The sequence below is a fragment of the Salvelinus namaycush genome, chromosome 7 (assembly GCF_016432855.1).
Source record: "Salvelinus namaycush isolate Seneca chromosome 7, SaNama_1.0, whole genome shotgun sequence".
NCBI classification, from domain to species: Eukaryota; Metazoa; Chordata; class Actinopteri; order Salmoniformes; family Salmonidae; genus Salvelinus; species Salvelinus namaycush.
Genome location: NC_052313.1, coordinates 26,694,053 through 26,710,544, shown reverse-complemented (window position 1 = coordinate 26,710,544; position 16,492 = coordinate 26,694,053). Strand labels below are relative to the sequence as shown.

The following is a 16,492-nucleotide window of genomic DNA, read 5'->3' as shown; positions in this document are numbered from 1 at the left end:
AAAAAAAGTATGAATGTATGTACTTGTAAGTCGCTCTGGATAAGAGCGTCTGCTAAATGACTTAAATGTAAATGTAAATGTAGTTTAAAATGATTTGTTATTAAAATGTGTACTATTTAACACACACAAAAAACATTTGATTAATAACATATTTAATCAGTTGTCTTCCTCCTCAAATTAAGGGAATGATGATGCAATATTTGCAAGATTTCATTGGTCCTCAACTCGTGGCTCAGTCATTTAATCCAGGGTAAATGGAGTTAGCCGTGAGTTAGCCTGCCCCGGAGCAGGTTAGTTGTGAAGGATTTGTTACCATAGAAATTGACCTGGCTAAAAGGTGTTGAACTCAGTTGACCAAAGTTACCTCGCTAACTTCTCAAACCTTCTTCATAGGATAGCCCTCTGGTCGGCACTAGTTAAAATAGTCACAAAGTCAGATTCCACAGCCACAACCTACAAAAATGAGCTTTTTGGTCTTCATTTCAGGTTAGGCATAAGGTTAGCAACGTGGTTAAGGTTGCGTTTAAAATCACATTTTAAGAAATAGGCGGTGTTTAGCCATAATTGTGACTTTGTGTCTGTGTTAACTACTGATGACCTGCAGAGCTGCCTCCAGTACATGAGTCATCTCAATGAATGCCAACTTGCACTTTTTATAGACAACTTGTAATTAATGGACTACATAAATAAAATAAAATAAAATAGGAATAGGCTTCACCAACAGTAGTTTTCCATTCATACAAGCTCTCGGGTAAATTGCCACAGTAGATTTGCCGTGGTAAACAAGGAAATACTTTTTCCCAATTGTACGGGATGACATCTCCCTTAGTCTACTAAAATAAAGGATACACTTGTTCAGATGATAATACCCACCAGAGGGTATATTTGAACAAAGTTGGCAGCAATCACGACTGAAAGATAACCTCGACATCTGTTTTAAAGGTAGACTCGGCAAAATGACATGCACGAACAGCACAAGAGATATTGAGCTGAGCAAGATGCAAGACTTCACTCTCACGGTCACACACTGTATCTGCGCATGTGCAGTGGGCTAAATCAGGGTCACAGAGTGTTTCTTGGTAACTTTAAAACAAAACAACTTTAAAACAAAAGTATACACCTCACATACATGGTTACGGGCACCTGTACCATGTCAGATATAGTTTGCATCCCAATATTACATTTTGTATACCTCACAGAAGGCTAAAATATAACAAAACCGTTTGACATAAACACTGGATTTTCTGCATTAAGTTAACTAATTATGAAAAACATCAACATTCCACCCTTGTGGCTACTAGGTCATTTGATTGCAGGAAAGGGTTTTAAGGAGCAGTAAATCGTGGCCAATGATGGTTGCAATCAGCTGTGCGGGTTATTTTTAGCACTTATTGATGGTTTAACGTGAAATTCCCTTGTGTTAGTACACTGGCCCACACTCATTGCAATAGGCCCTCAGTGTTATATTGCAAGCTAGAGTATATTTTTCACCTAAACTCAGCAAAAACTCCCCTCACGGTCAACTGCATTTATTTTCAGCAAACTTAACATGTGTAAATATTTGTATGAACATAAGATTCAACTGAGAAATAAACTGAACAAGTTCCACAGACATGTGACTAACAGAAATTTAATAATGTGTCCCTGAACAAGGGGGGGGGGGGGGGGGGGGGGGGTCAAAATCAAAAGTAACAGTCAGTATCCGGTGTGGCTACCAGCTGCGTTAAGTACTGCAGTGCATCTCCTCATGGACTGCACCAGATTTGCCAGTTCTTGCTGTGAGATGTCACCCCACTCTTCCAAGGCACCTGCAAGTTCCCGAACATTTCTGGGGGGAATGGCCCTAACCCTCACCCTCCGATCCTACAGGTCCCAAATGTGCTAAATGGGATTGAGACCCGGGCTCTTCGCTGGCCATGGCAGAACACTGACATTCCTGTCTTGCAGGAAATCACGCGCAGAACGAACAGTATGGCTGGTGGCATTGTCATGCTGGAGGGTCATGTCAGGATGAGCCTACAGGAAGGGAGGAGGATGTCTTCCCTGTAACGCACAGCGTTGAGATTGGACTGAGCTTGTTGTCATTGCAGGCAATGATGCTGTGACACACCGCCCCAGACCATGACGGACCCTCCACCTCGATCCCGCTCAAGAGTACAGGCCTCTGTGTAACGCTCATTCCTTCGACGATAAACGTGAATCTGACCATCACCCCTGGTGAGACAAAACTGCGACTCGTCAGTGAAGAGCACTTTTTACCAGTCCTGTCTGGTCCAGCGATGGTGGGTTTATGCCCATAGGCGACGTTGTTGCCCGTGATTTCTGGTGAGGACCTGCCTTACAACAGGCCTACAAGCCCTCAGTCCAGCCTCTCTCAGCCTATTGCAGACAGTCTGAGCACTGATGGAGGGATTGTGCATTTCTGGTGTAACTCGGGCAGTTGTTGTTGCCATCCTGTACCTGTCCCGCAGGTGTGATGTTCGGATGTACCGATCCTGTGCAGGTGTTGTTACACGTGGTCTGCCACTGCGAGAGTGATCAGCTGTCCGTTCTTTCTCTCTGTAGCGCTGTCTTAAGCATCTCACAGTACAGACATTGCAATTTATTGACCTGCCCACATCTGCATTCATGCCTCCTTGCAGCATGCCTAAGGCACATTTACACAAATGAGCAGGGACCCTGGGCATCTTTCTTCTGGTGTTTTTCAGAGTCAGTAGAAAGGCCTCTTTAGTGTCCTAGGTTTTCATAACTGTGACCTTAATTGCCTACCGTCTGTAAGCTGTTAACAACCGTTCCACAGGTGCATGTTCATTAATTGTTTATGGTTCATTGAACAAGCATGGGAAACAGTGTTTAAACCCTTTACAATGAAGATCTGTGAAGTTATTTGGATTTTTACAAATTATCTTTGAAAGACAGGGTCCTGAAAAAGGGACGTTCTTTTTTTGCTGAGTTGATATATTGTATCTAATAACATTGATAAAACATTGTTTTTAATAACAGTCAGTGCTATGCTTACTTTATTATGGCGGTGCAACACACCAGATGATGGCATACACAGGCAGCCCAATACTGATCTTTTTTCCCACTAATTAGTGTTTTAACCAATCTTAGATCTTTTTCAGATCTGATTGGTCAAAATACCAATAAGTGAAAAAAATATCAGAATTGGGCTGCCTGTGTAAACACAGCCTTGCTCATGACAGCTGCTAGGTTCTCTGTTCTGAGAAGGGTCTCTGCAGATGTTGTCCACATATGTTCATCAGGTCTTCACCCATGAGAGGGTACAAACAGTATGAGGCTGCTGGCGGCCAGCTGTGGATGCCTGAAACATTGAAAAGCAAATCACAGCCTTCTGGACCTAGTCAGTGAACAAACCAGATTTACATTTCAAAATACAATATTTTATTTAAAAATAAAACTGAAATGCGCGACCCAGATCATACATGTCATTATCATCCTGATTTATGCGTCTGACCATTCCACTGTCTGACAAAGTATAAAGCACTAGATACCAATGGAATGCCACTATGATTCTGAAGAGACTGGGTATGTGTCCCAATTCCAAATGGCACTCTACTGATAGTAGTACACTACATAGGGAATATGGAGCCATTTGGGACGCATCCTGGGTCCATCTGTTTCACATAATGCTAACTGGGTGTCAGTTAAAACCAGTGGACTCAGATACTCTCCCGGACCAGGGTGGACGCCACTGCGCTTTGTAACAGGGCCCAGTTTCCCACTGGAACTTAGGCTTATGAGTGTTTTTAACAATCTTTCCTACAACAGTCAAAGATATAACATGCTTTTCACAAAACACCACACAGAGTACGTTCGATAAGTGCATTGAGGCCTGTGTTGATACTGCCCTTCTCGGAGCAGCGTTCCTCCCTTTCCAATCTTAACATTAGAATTACTGACGACGGATCAGCTCCTAGAGATATGTTATTTATTGTCTATGGCTACAAATATTGAGGCGGCTTATTCTGTTTACCCTATAATAACGCACTAAATCAAGATTTGGCAAACATTAGACGGAAGGCTAGTCTACAATTAGCTAAATATTCAAATACAGTATACTAGGTCTGTAGCCTATACTGTATTTATCTTTTAAAGTCACGCAGAAGGGCAAAAAAAGCATCTAATGACGTACTTAGCCGTTCTACAAGTGGTCTGATGTAGTCGTTAAATAAGTGTTTAAGAGCAACTTTATTAAAACGGTGGTTTTGGGAAACAGCTTAGAGATTTAACAATGCTCCTACGAAGGTCCTAATGATGAATGTAGCCTTAAGATACTTTGGGGAAACCGGACCCTGAGCTACTCTGAATCTAGTCCCAATGAAAAGACTGAAGTTGTTTCCTTGACTTCACCACACACACACACTCATGCACCTGCAAAGTGACACGTGCATAGATCTGTTAGCTATTTAAATGAACTCACCCATCAGGCCAATGTAGTAACAAATCCTGGTGGTGAGAGGCCATATGTAGCAAGCTTCTCAGAGTAGGAGTGCCATTTCAGGATCAATTTAGTGTTTCAATCCACAATGAGTAAGATTGTGGAATGGGGCTGATCATAGACTCAGAATCTTGATACAGCGGGAACAAGGGATAAAATATTGTCAGGGTAAGCAGACAGACATTCAGACATAAGGAGAGCATCAACATCCCATTCATTCACATGCCAGTCTGTCATGTGGCACATTTGACACAGGAGAAGCCCTAGCCCTGACTCCTTTTGAGGCCCGTCAGTAGCCTGGTCCCAGACCTGTGTGCTTCAGCCAATTTCTCTAACTAGAGAAGTTGGCTAAAACCCAAACAAATCTGGGATCAGGCTAGCTGTTTTGAGGGTACGCAACATAAGCTGATGGGGGCTGGATGGCGCGTTCGACACACTGCAGTCAAAAATGCACAAAGACTACCATATATCTAACGCTTGCTTGGTCCCAGATCCGTTAGTGCTTTTGCAAACTCCATTGCTGTCCTTGTCAAGCCAAACAAGAGGTGGCGTCATAGCACAAACAGACTGACACTCAGGCTACTTTAACTCTAAAGGAGTAATTTCTGTCAGAATAAGGTGATACACCAACAAATGTAGCTGCAATTACTGACCTGCTCAGTTCGACATCTCATCATATACTTGAGATGTATATACACAAAATGCTAAAATAATCTAATCAAAATGCTGCATCAACATGTGTACAATACTGTTATGAAACTTGAGCTTTGAACACTGATATTACCACAGTAGTGGTTGGTTGGCACTAGTGTCGAGCGATTAGTGCATTTGAGGTCTGTACGGTTTCGTTTTATTTTTTATTTTTTAAATAATCACGGTTTTCGGTTGATACAATTTTAACATTAAATGCACTGTGGGTTAAATGTTGTAACATAAAACAATTATGAAAATTCCCATTATAGTAGTGACTGCCCATTTACTGCGTATCACTTACTTTGTTACTTAAAAATATTTCATTGTGTATATTACAGTTGTTTTATTTGATGACTATTTCATTCCAAATCATCTCATCTCTATAGAGCTGCTGCCTACGCTGTCTGACAAAAATCACTATTTTAGTAGTTCTTCAAAGTAAATAAGACATACTATCAATCAATTAGATACATGTATTTTCAGGTAGAGATACCTCACGAAGCAACTGCTCTCTATCCCTCTTGATCATGCCTTTCTCGGTCTAAGTGTCTGCCCCACACTAACCTAACATAGCAGGAGTAACAGACCGTAGTCAGGGAACAGACCGGAAAAGTAGGATTATGGATAATGGTCATTGTAGTTAATTATCACGTTTTCTGCACTAAACTATGTTGAATATTGGCCTGTTGGAAAATACAACATCGCACAGATCGGGCTTGATCTTATTTATCTGTGGAGAAACTGTGAAATGTGGGCATTTAGCTCACAGGGAAAAATTACATGGAATTCAAATAATTGAACTGACATTGGTCAATTAGCTGTTTAAAAAACAAAAAATAAACATTTTGGTAGATCGCTCAGCACTCCATTTGTTTCCGGTGTGAATGAGTGCTAAGGAAAACAGATCCCAGGGACATTTGCTTGAGAAGTCGAATGCTATACGACTATTCCCAATAATAATACAGTGGCTCCCAGTCAAAGCATCACGAGGCTTGTACCCAGTGTGCATCCCAAACGGCACCCTATTCCCTATATAGCACACTACTTTTGAACAGAACCCTTTGGACACTGGTTAAAAGTAGTGCACTATATAGGGAATAGTGTGCCATTTTGGACGTGTACCCAGACTCACTTCTTCAACCACAGTTGAAGTACCAACTAGTCCTTTTGTGAGTTCAGAACAACCACCACCTTTATAGCTTATGAAACAGACGGAGACCATGTACAATAAGCCCCGATGACAACTCACCATGAAATAAAAAAATACATCAAAAAGTAGTTAAAAACGTCTTGAATATGCCATCCTGCACACATAGGCCTAAACCAAAACACATGTATTGTAACAGACTTCCACTACTGTAACCGACATAGAATACCATTGTGTTACTGATACTACCCGGTGTCCATTCACCATGATTAAAACCCCTTCCTTTCCCTAACCTAAGTAAGTTAACCCGACTACCATAAGTGAGTAGGTAGACACTGTTTGGTATAGGCCTCTGTATAGTAGGCATCAAAATAGACAGACAAATGAATACATGATTGAAGAAACACGTCCGCACAGAACATTCAAGAGACCTAAATGTCAATCCAGGTCCTAATATGGCATTATGATATATAATCATGATATGTAGTGGTGATGGTGTGTCCATCGCTTCAAGTGGACACTTAGTATTCCAGTCTTAGAGAAGTGTTCTTTCTGGCTGTGGTTCTACTGCAGTTTACCATCAGCTTGACCACATCCAGGTAGCAAAAAGTCCATGTGGTTTAGTAAGAGGGTCCAGTTAACAAGGACCTTATAATAGTGTGGTATTCATTACAGCACACCGTAGCAAAACGTTTTGCAAAGGACAATGGAAAGGAGCATTTCTAATTGGACAAGTTCTGTAAGTCCCTCCCTGTTTTGGCTTGTTTTCTTCTGTTTGGTGCCGAATGAACACAACCCACGTAAGGTCAAGTTGATGTAGCGGGGAGAGACGCAACACTTGCTTCCCGTGCAGCCTTGAGCTCAAAATTGAATTTTTGGGGGGGGTTTATGTTTTTAAGAAGCCAATAGGGAGAGGCTGGGATGCCACCAGATAGGTGAGAACGGTAGTCAGTCAGTTCAACATCCAACGAGGGAGAAGGGGCTATCTTAGCCCCGCCCTCGAGGTCATCCACTCTAGGCCCTGGCATAAGCTGAAAAGAAAAAAAGGCAAACCGTCTAAGTTGCAGATCCCTTTTGAAGTTTCAGAAGAAGTAATGTTAAGAGGCAAATCACATAGGCTATAGAAAGGAATGGGACAGTGTTAAGGTTGTGTGTGTGTCCGCGTGATGCCAAGGCCCCTCTCACCCTTCTCCTGTGAGCGCGCAGCACGACTGGATGTGCCAGGGGTGGTCTTTGATGGAGCTGAGGGTGAGGTATTTGGAGATTTCCGCCGCCGACATGCAGTCCTTCATATCCTGCTTGTTGGCAAATATCAACAAAGCTGCCTTTCTTAGGTCCTGGGAAGAAAGGGGCAAAGAGAACAATGCAACTTCCACTACAACACATGCGTTCCAACTGGCACTCTATTCCCTTTTTAGTGCATGCATTTTGACTAGAGCATAATGGCTCTATATAGAGAAAAGGGCACCATGCGGGACGCGACCAAGCACAACGGAAACTTCCACTGAACAATGTGACAGGGAGGGAACGAGGAATCATTCATGTGGACTTGAGACAAGCTCCTTGTTTTTTTTAGGCTAGCAAAAAAAAAATCAATTACAGAGATAAGATAAGACTAGTTCTGTGTGGTTTCCCCCAGTTTTCTGTGCCAGCATGCGTGTGAATGAAGGTCAGAGTACTGCGGGTTAATATACGAACCTCATGAGCCAACATCTTGTAGAGCTCCTCTTTAGAGATCACCAGCCTCTCTCGGTCTGTGCTGTCCACCACCAAGATGATAAACTGGGAATTACAGGAGATAGAAAATGACAACTGAAATCACTTTATTAACCCCGCAAGGGGAAATTAGATGTTTCCGAATACACGTACTTGCGTTCTAAATAGTAGGCTTTTGAGGTATGCGAAAATAGATAGTATGGGATACTTAGGGAAAAAAATGTATGCTTTAAATGCCAGGATGTCATACTCATTTCGGCTTTTCATCTAGTAGAATTCGTTGCACCCTTGAGGAAGAGAATAGTCTTTTCACACCCACCTGTGTTTGACAACAGCTGATAAGAATAGGGGTACTCTACAAAAATCAGATGGCAGGGAACAAGCGCAATCGCGCATTAGATCACGCATTCTCAGTATAGATGAGTATTTATGTTAATTTGTTGCTTACTGCATACTTTTTCACTAAACAGTACGTTCTAAATAGTATGTACACTGAACAAAAATATAAAGGTCAAATGTTGGTCCCATGTTTCATGAGCTGAAATAAAAGACACCAGAAATTGGGCACAAATTGGTTTACATCCCTGATGGTGAGCATTTCTCCTTTGCCAAGATAATCCACCTGCCAGATTTTTTTATTTAACTTGGCAAGGCAGTTAAGAACAAAATGTACAATGACGGCCTACCCCAGCCAAACCCAGACACTGGGCCAATTGTGTCACCCTACGGAACTCCCAATCACGGCCGGATGTGATACAGCCTGGATTCGAACCAGGGACTGTGGTAACACCTCTTGCACAGAGATGCAGTGTCTTAGACCGCTGTGCCACTTAGGAGCCCACAGATTTTGCATATCAAGAAGCTGATTAAACAGCATGATCATTACACATGTGCCCGTTGTGCTGGGGACAATAAAAGGCCTCTCTAAAATGTGCAGTTGTGTCACACAACTACACAAGAACATCTAATGGGATAGACCATATGACTGGACAGGAAATAGAAGGCATCAACTGAATGTTAAGTGTTTCCTGTCAGGTATTTTAAATTGTCTGTATTGTCTACTTGTTAAATGTTTGAAGTCTTGATTTGTAATTGTTTAATGTCTCATTAATTGGTCTTGAACCACAGGAAGATTAGCTAGCGTTATGGCGTTAGCTAATGGGGAGCCTAATAAAAATTACCAAAAAAATGGGGTTATGTTATTGTCAGGCATAAGCTACGGACAACGAACACAATTGCATTTTATCGATGCAGAGTGATAAGTGTGACGAGCATAAGCATTGTCGTGCCATTCATCTGCCTCAATCACCATGTTACAGCATGATAAGGCACGGCTTCATGTCACAAGGATCTGTACACAATTCCTGGAAGCTGAAAATGTCCCAGTTCTTCCATGGCCTGTAAACTCAGACATGTCACACATTGAGCATGTTTGGGATGGTCTGAGTCGACATGTATGACAGCGTGTTCCAGTTCCAAGCAACATCCAGCAACTTCACACATCCATTTAAGATGACTGGGACAACATTCCACAATCAACAGCCTGTTCAACTCTATGCGAAGGAGATGTGTCGCGCTGCATGAGGCAAATGGTGGCCAGATACTGACTGGTTTTCTGAGCCACGGCCCTACCTTTTTCTTTTAAGGTATCTGTGACCAACAGATGCATATCTTTATTCCCATTCATGTGAAATCCATACATTAGGACCTAATTTATTTTTGATTTACTGACTTCCTTATAAACTCATTAAATCTTAGCAATTGTTGTATGTTGCGTTTATATTTTTGTTCACTACAGTAACATTATTACAAAGTATGCAGTTTAAATAAGGCAAGACAGATTTTGGACACGGCCATTGGGTTTCGTCACCAGCAAGAAACTATGCTCGGACTCGTCGAGTAAACGAGACGGATTTGGAAAGATTGGCCACGTGCGACTGGGAAGACAAGTACAGCAACAGACACAAGTCACAGAGACAGAGCACGGATGGCTGGTGAAACAAACTCATGACTTCCATAGAAGCCAATAGATGCAATAGGACACTTCATCTTTTCAGATGCCATTTAGAACAGGTACAGTGAAACACGGTGGGTGGATATTTCCGAGCGGAGACCCTCACAATTGGGCTTGCTCCGGGGCTGGTGGCTAGCATGCTAATGACTCATTGTGTATCGTTCAGAGAGCATAGCAGATGTGGATGCAGTGTTTGTGCTGAAGTGAGCATGTGGACAGAGCATAGCAGATGTCAGGTTACAGAATAGGCAAGAGTGTGCGATACGGTTTGACGAGTCCTACTGGGGGTTTTAAAACAGAGCTCCAATGAAGAGCCACATCCCTCATCTTCCCCTCACTCTTACCATAAGCTGCTGAGGCAAAACGTGCCTTTCAGACAGGCCTCTGTCTGCGTGACCTTTGAACCCGGGGACGCCCCTTTGGTCCGTCTGTGCTATGAACAAACACGGCAGCTGGGCAATACTTTTGTTCCCCTCTCTGACAGCATCTATTAGGGATTAGGAGCCCCACTATTTACAACACATACCACTGGACCTTACGCACCATCTGTCTGCTACCACTAAAACGTAAAACAGCACTGGCCACTGGGTGAGTAGAGTATGTTGGGGTGGTGTGTGTGTAACTCACCTCTGTGTTGGAGTAATAGGTGTTCCAGGAGGAGCGGAGAGACTCCTGTCCCCCGATGTCCCACATGAGGAAGTGGGTGTTCTTCACCACTATCTCCTCCACATTACTCCCTATGGTGGGTGAGGTATGGACCACCTCGTTCATCAGACTGAGGAGGAAGTTACAAAACGTTGCAGTCATCTACCTCAGAGAGCAACAGTCATTATTAGGATGGCCAGGAGTTTCCCCTACACATAGAAAAACTATTGAGTTATAGTTAAAGATACATTGAGACAGCAGACAAGGGGGGGGGAAAAAACTTTAGTAGTCCCGAGTGGCGCAGCGGTCTAAGGCACTGCATCTCAGTGCAAGAAGTGTCACTATAGTCCCTGGTTCTAATCCAGGCTGTATCACATCTAGATGTAATTTGGAGTCCCATAGGGCGGAGCAAATTGGTCCAGCTCTGGGTTTGGCCGTCATTGTAAATAAGAATTTGTTCTTAACCGACTTGCCTAGTTAAATAAAGGTTAAGTACTCACAATTGGTACAGTATGGTGGTCTTTCCAGCATTGTCCAACCCGACAATAATCACCTTGTGTTCTGCAACAAAGAAAGTGTGCACAGATTACAGTTTCCCTTCAAGATACACTACCTTCTTGCCACACTAATGGTTAAGATTAGGGGATGGGAAGCTGATCCTAGATCTGTACCTACGGGAAACTTCACCCCAGAGCCATTTTCAAAGCTAATTAGCCTACCTCTTCAAGCAAATTATCTCTTAGCTTAGCTTTAGCTGGCCTAACACAAGCGCAAGTAGCCAACCCCCCAAAATCACCATACAGGGTCTTCAGCTTCTGTGTTGCTTTAGGGCCTTTAACACTCCACTGTCATACAGATGCGGTTGGCAGACCAAAGCCTGAATCAAAGTTGGCACGTCTGTTAGAATATCCCCCATTGGTGACTTCACCTTTGAAGCCCACGGGCGACAAGGAGGAAGGTAGTACTGTCAGAAGGCTGATGACTTTGACAGGCTTTGGCACACAACAGATGATGTCGTCAGATGTTCCACAGCTATTGCTTCCTGAGAGGATAGCTACCCTGTAGTGGCTGTGGGTGGGCCCGGACAAAAAAGCTCACAGAGGAGGGAGTTGAGACTTTGTTACATGCAAAGAACACTACCCAACATCTCCATATCCAATAACACATTCATTGGACTGGTGTGAACTTTATTTTTTCCATTCAAACAAAATCAAACATTTTCAATATGACTAACACCATGATGGAAGTGGTCCAGAATGCACATTCCACAAGCATCTAGCCTAGTAGTAATCTCACTACCATTAACTCTGTTGGAATGAGTGAAACTGGTAGAGGTCTAAGACCCCGAAATTCCGTGATCCGACTTGTAAATTCTGACTTGTCTCTCGGATCTGATATAAATTGCCACGGATCTGTGCAATTAAAATTGATTTGTCATCTGGACCAGTCCTCTTAAATGTAATGTGCGTGAGATAAGAACCGCACAAGCTTTATCTGTGTCAGCCAACTGCAACTCAAAAACGTATAGCTTCTGTCCAGCTGAAAGTGACTCCGGCTGCTCGCCTCACGTCCGCCTGCTGCTGAGAGAGAGGGAGAAAGGAGCATTGGCCTAGGCTACTGCTGATTGCGAAGATGGAGGCCTTTTTCATTAAAATAAAACAAAGTTCAAGGAAAAAGAACAGTGAAAAAGAAGCCGGGAAGGGGAATGTCCACGGGGACAAGTTTTAATATTGTAGTGGACAAAGATGAGAAGAACGTTGGCACGGCCAAATGGAACTCGCGATTCAGGTTTGATGCAGTTTTCTAACCCATTTGTTTTTGGTATCCATTATCATTTGTTTTATCATTATTTTTGTATAGTATTATTAGCCTATTTAATCATATAAACCAGTTCTTTAAATATGTAAAAATGTTGCATTTTTTTGTTGCCCAAATTAAAATCTGTCTTTTGTGCTCTGTATTTAGGTTATAAGTAGGCCTGTTATAAAAGAGCATTAGCCTATTGCTGTCAATTGTTGGGTGGGCCTACAGTAGGCCTACAGTAGGCACTCACCTTTGTTGGTAATTACTGTAATATAGGCCTGTTCAAGGTTTAAACCAGTTCTTTAAATATGCAACAAGTGTTTTGTTCCATTCTGTTCAACCATTTTCTTTGGCCAAATTTAGAGTAGTTACGTTTTCTGCAATATAATATAATTATCAGAAGGCCTAGGGCTACCCTTTTCAAACCATGAAAAGGAAAAAACTAAAAGAGAGCAAGATGCAAAACTTCATTTAATGCTGCAATATAATAACCTGTTTGTATTTTCCCTGTAAACAATGACTTGACTTAAATTTGATATTACCCTAATAAAGTTAACTTCTGTGAAGGTTTGGTATGGCTAGCTATTAGGCTTAGCTAATGGTGCACCAGGTAGCCTAGTGGTTAGAGCGTTGGGCCAGTAACCGGAAGGTTGCAGGATCGAATCCCCGAGCTTTTAACCAAGGGGTTGGGTTAAATGCGGAAGATACATTCAGTTGGACAACTGCAAAGCAGTGCGCACCAGCGACACTTTATATTTCTTATGGCTCTTCCTTTATACTTATTTAAAAAATAAATGGACACCTATGCCTTTATACTTAAAAAAACATATCATACTGATGCATTTAGCGCTCCAATCCCCTACATCTGAACCGTGAGGAGGACAATTGTTTTCAGAAAGTAGAAACTAATCAAATAGGCTATAAAGTTTTGAATATGCTACACATTGAAACAACAAATATATATATTTTCAGTTTAAGGACAAGTAACTATGGATCATTTGGCCAAGCTCGCTCGTTTATTGATTTCGCTGGCAGCGCCCAGCTTGGGGTCCTCTCGCTCCCTCTTTCTACTCTCTGACCTGAACGAGCACGGGTCTTTTTCCACAGGTCTTTTCGTAACAGGTCCGACTGTCCTCGAGTCCATTCGGAACGGGTCTATTTTTTTTAAATTTATGCATATCGGGTCAGGTGGGAATGCCATGGATCCATTTCAGAATAACTTTTTTGACCTGTAAAGTCCTCTAGTCTAAAACACTGGAAACTGGGATTAGCAATTCACTGGTCCTCTTCGGTCTCACTGAGGGATTAGGCCAATGGGATACACAATTCCACAGGATTACCTTATGGCCCAACATTGCAGGACAGTAGTATGAGAGTTGTTCTACTATAGATGACCTCCATTGGTATACAGATCTGGGACCAGGCTAGCATGAGACCAGGCTAGCCAGGCTGTTTGTGCTATCATCATGCCAACTCCTTGTCCCTCATTGTCATGTTTGGCTTGACAATGAGAAATGGAGTTGGAAAGAGCACAAACAGATATGGGACCAGGTTTAAAGGGGCTGGAGGTAACCTAGAGGTTAGAGCATTCAGCCAGTAACTGAAAGGTTGCTCGATCGAATCCCCGAGCTGACACGGTATAAATCTGTCGTTCTGCCTCTAAACAAGGCAGTTAACCCACTGTTCCTAGGCCGTCATTGTAAATAAACATTTGTTCTGAAATGACTTGCCTAGTTACATTTTTTTTTTTTTAAAGGCTCTGCCCAATTCCATTATATTGACATGTTCTTTCTCTGCATGATTGAAAAGACAGGAAAGGGCCATTACAACAAGTCTTTGTTATCCATTTAGCCCTATAAAACTCCAAACCGACTTCCACATCCTTCAAAAGTTGTCCCTTGTGTCCATTTCTCAAAGTCAACAGAAACAGTAGCCTAAACAGCAAGTCCGAAATTGGACCAGAGTGCATATTATTCCTCTCAAACATGCGGCTATTTGAGTGTTAACGTTACATCTAACAGTATCCTTAGCTGGCTGATTCTGTAAAACCTCTACCACCATTAGATTATGTTGCCGACGGTAACTCCCTAACATTGAGCTACAATAAATAAATAGTTAGCTAACTAACTAGACCACTACTGTGTGTTGTTTTATATGGAGCCACTGTCAAGGAACAGTGGCTCCAACGTTAGCTACACATCGGGTCGAAGAACACCTGGCAACCAAAAACGTTAGCTAACTAACCAACGTTACTGAAGGCCCCATATTATTGTGTGTGTACTAGCTAACGTACTAGTTAGCTACTAGCAAGCTAAAAATGTTAGCTGGTAGCTAAGTACTCACCTTGATTGCAAAAGAAACTCCACAGTTTGGCAAATATAAGACCCATGTCGTCAGTGGTTTAAACTGCAAAGGGTGGACAGTCGACGTATCCAGGGCTAACTAACGTCGTTAGCTGGCACAACAAGCCCCCGTTAGTAGTTTTGAAATGAATAACCACCTCCACAACAAGCCACGTAAATTAACTCGCTAGCTCCACAACAAAACTCTAGCTGAGAAATGATTAGGTAACTAGCTACCTTTCTTTACTATCCGAGGTACCAGACTCAGTTATTTGTCTATGGGCTAACGTTAACTAGCATCAACAGAGTCACTACTAACGTTATCCGTTATGGCAAAATACGTTGACACAACACTCTTTACTGATGGTGCCTTTGGAATTATGTTTACGTGAGCTAACGGCCCGGAGCTAAATTAGCTAGCTAAGGGTTTAACATTAATAACCACTTCAAGTCGACTTGTTTCCAGCTGCTAGCTAGCCAACTCCACTGTGAGAACCTTATATACACAAAGTTTTCCTTAATCCGAGATCTGCCTGTGTGTTGTAGCCTCTTCAAATTGACTGTTCGTGTAAACCCCGATGCAGTGTTTTTCAAAAGCCACCCACGGCCTAAGTGTCAGGTTACAATTGATGACGTTGACGCCAGGGGCTCAATAATTGGTTGAAAATTTACAGAATTATTTTTCATTAAAAAACGTAATAAAATGTTTATTTATATATTCAGGAGTACTTTTTTTTACAACAAGCGTGGGGGTTACTGTCGCCGGGACTGGCCGCGGTGTTGTTAAGAGTGAGCTATTGTGACATCAACTGTGTGCCAAAGCTGTGCCAGATGACATCATCATCATGTTTGACATATATATAGACATTTTGATGGACAAATCAATCAAACGGGTCCACGACCTCATCGGAACCACTTCCTTTATTCACACTCCTGGTAGGTTGTACATTTGATTGACTTCAATGATAATCCAACCAGACCTGGGTTGAAACACTGTTTGAAATCAGGCCAATGGAACAGTCCTAAAATGACAAACCCCGCCTAATTTGGCACTCCATGTAAGCTAAAGCAAACAGTCATAGTAATAATAATAAATAGGTGGGTGTTTACATCTGTCCTATTTCATGTGTGTATTAAACATGTGTGAATTATATTTTTGTGTGTGCATATGGCTCAAAGAGTGGTGCTGAGTGTTACTTTGCAAAGTATTTGAAAGATTTCAAATAGTATTTGAACCCAGGACTGAATTCAACGGAATAGGTTATGGTGTGAACAAAGTGTGTAAATGGTGTCTTAGATGTCAACAGCATATCCCAAAAACGACTGCAAAATTTGAAAAATATCATCAAAGTTCAAGTATGAGCTTGAACTTTCTTTCAATTGATTTGTATTACCTTTGCCCTAGAATAGGCTATATATAATTATTTTCACCATATTGCTTAGGCAATCAAATCATTTCAGACCTACACAATGTTATGGGGGCTAGTGGCTCTGGGTTTCTTTCTGTTCTGGACAGGGCTTATATATATATATTACAATGGCAAGGTGGCTAATTGGTGCACTTGCAAATCACACTATTTTCTCATAAAGGTTATCACAAACATCCCAAAATAAAATGTTAGGACCGTCTGACTGTTTCAGAACAAGGGGCTGAGAATGAAGAGGAAGTG

General features: G+C 42.1%; 1 protein-coding gene across 2 annotated transcripts; it reads right to left on the bottom strand.

Annotated features, from left to right (window-relative positions):
* Positions 1 to 3,382: 3,382 nt before the first annotated feature.
* On the bottom strand, positions 3,383 to 15,459 carry arl8 (ADP-ribosylation factor-like 8). 2 transcript variants are annotated; one of them, XM_038997874.1, is made up of 6 exons: positions 14,824 to 15,459; positions 11,178 to 11,238; positions 10,660 to 10,807; positions 8,001 to 8,084; positions 7,488 to 7,639; positions 3,383 to 7,333 (listed from the first exon to the last, which is right to left on the bottom strand). In XM_038997874.1, the coding sequence occupies exons 1-6, from the start codon at positions 14,867 to 14,869 to the stop codon at positions 7,285 to 7,287; spliced, it is 540 nt and encodes a 179-aa protein (XP_038853802.1). In that variant the 5' UTR covers positions 14,870 to 15,459; the 3' UTR covers positions 3,383 to 7,284. The 2 variants fall into 2 exon arrangements, with proteins under 2 accessions (XP_038853802.1, XP_038853803.1); XM_038997875.1 differs by having other exon boundaries at positions 10,660 to 10,886; positions 14,824 to 14,874.
* Between the last annotated feature and the right edge of the window lie 1,033 nt (positions 15,460 to 16,492).

What these genes read in the sequence shown, in the direction of transcription:
- arl8 (XM_038997874.1), bottom strand. Translation starts at nt 14,869, where the DNA reads ATGGGTCTTATATTTGCCAAACTGTGGAGTTTCTTTTGCAATCAAG. An exon ending in CCTATTACTCCAACACAGAG is followed by an intron (nt 8,085 to 10,659) that starts GTGAGTTACACA and finishes TGTAATTCCCAG; the next exon opens with TTTATCATCTTGGTGGTGGA. An exon ending in TGCGCGCTCACAGGAGAAGG is followed by an intron (nt 7,334 to 7,487) that starts GTGAGAGGGGCC and finishes TTTTCTTTTCAG; the next exon opens with CTTATGCCAGGGCCTAGAGT.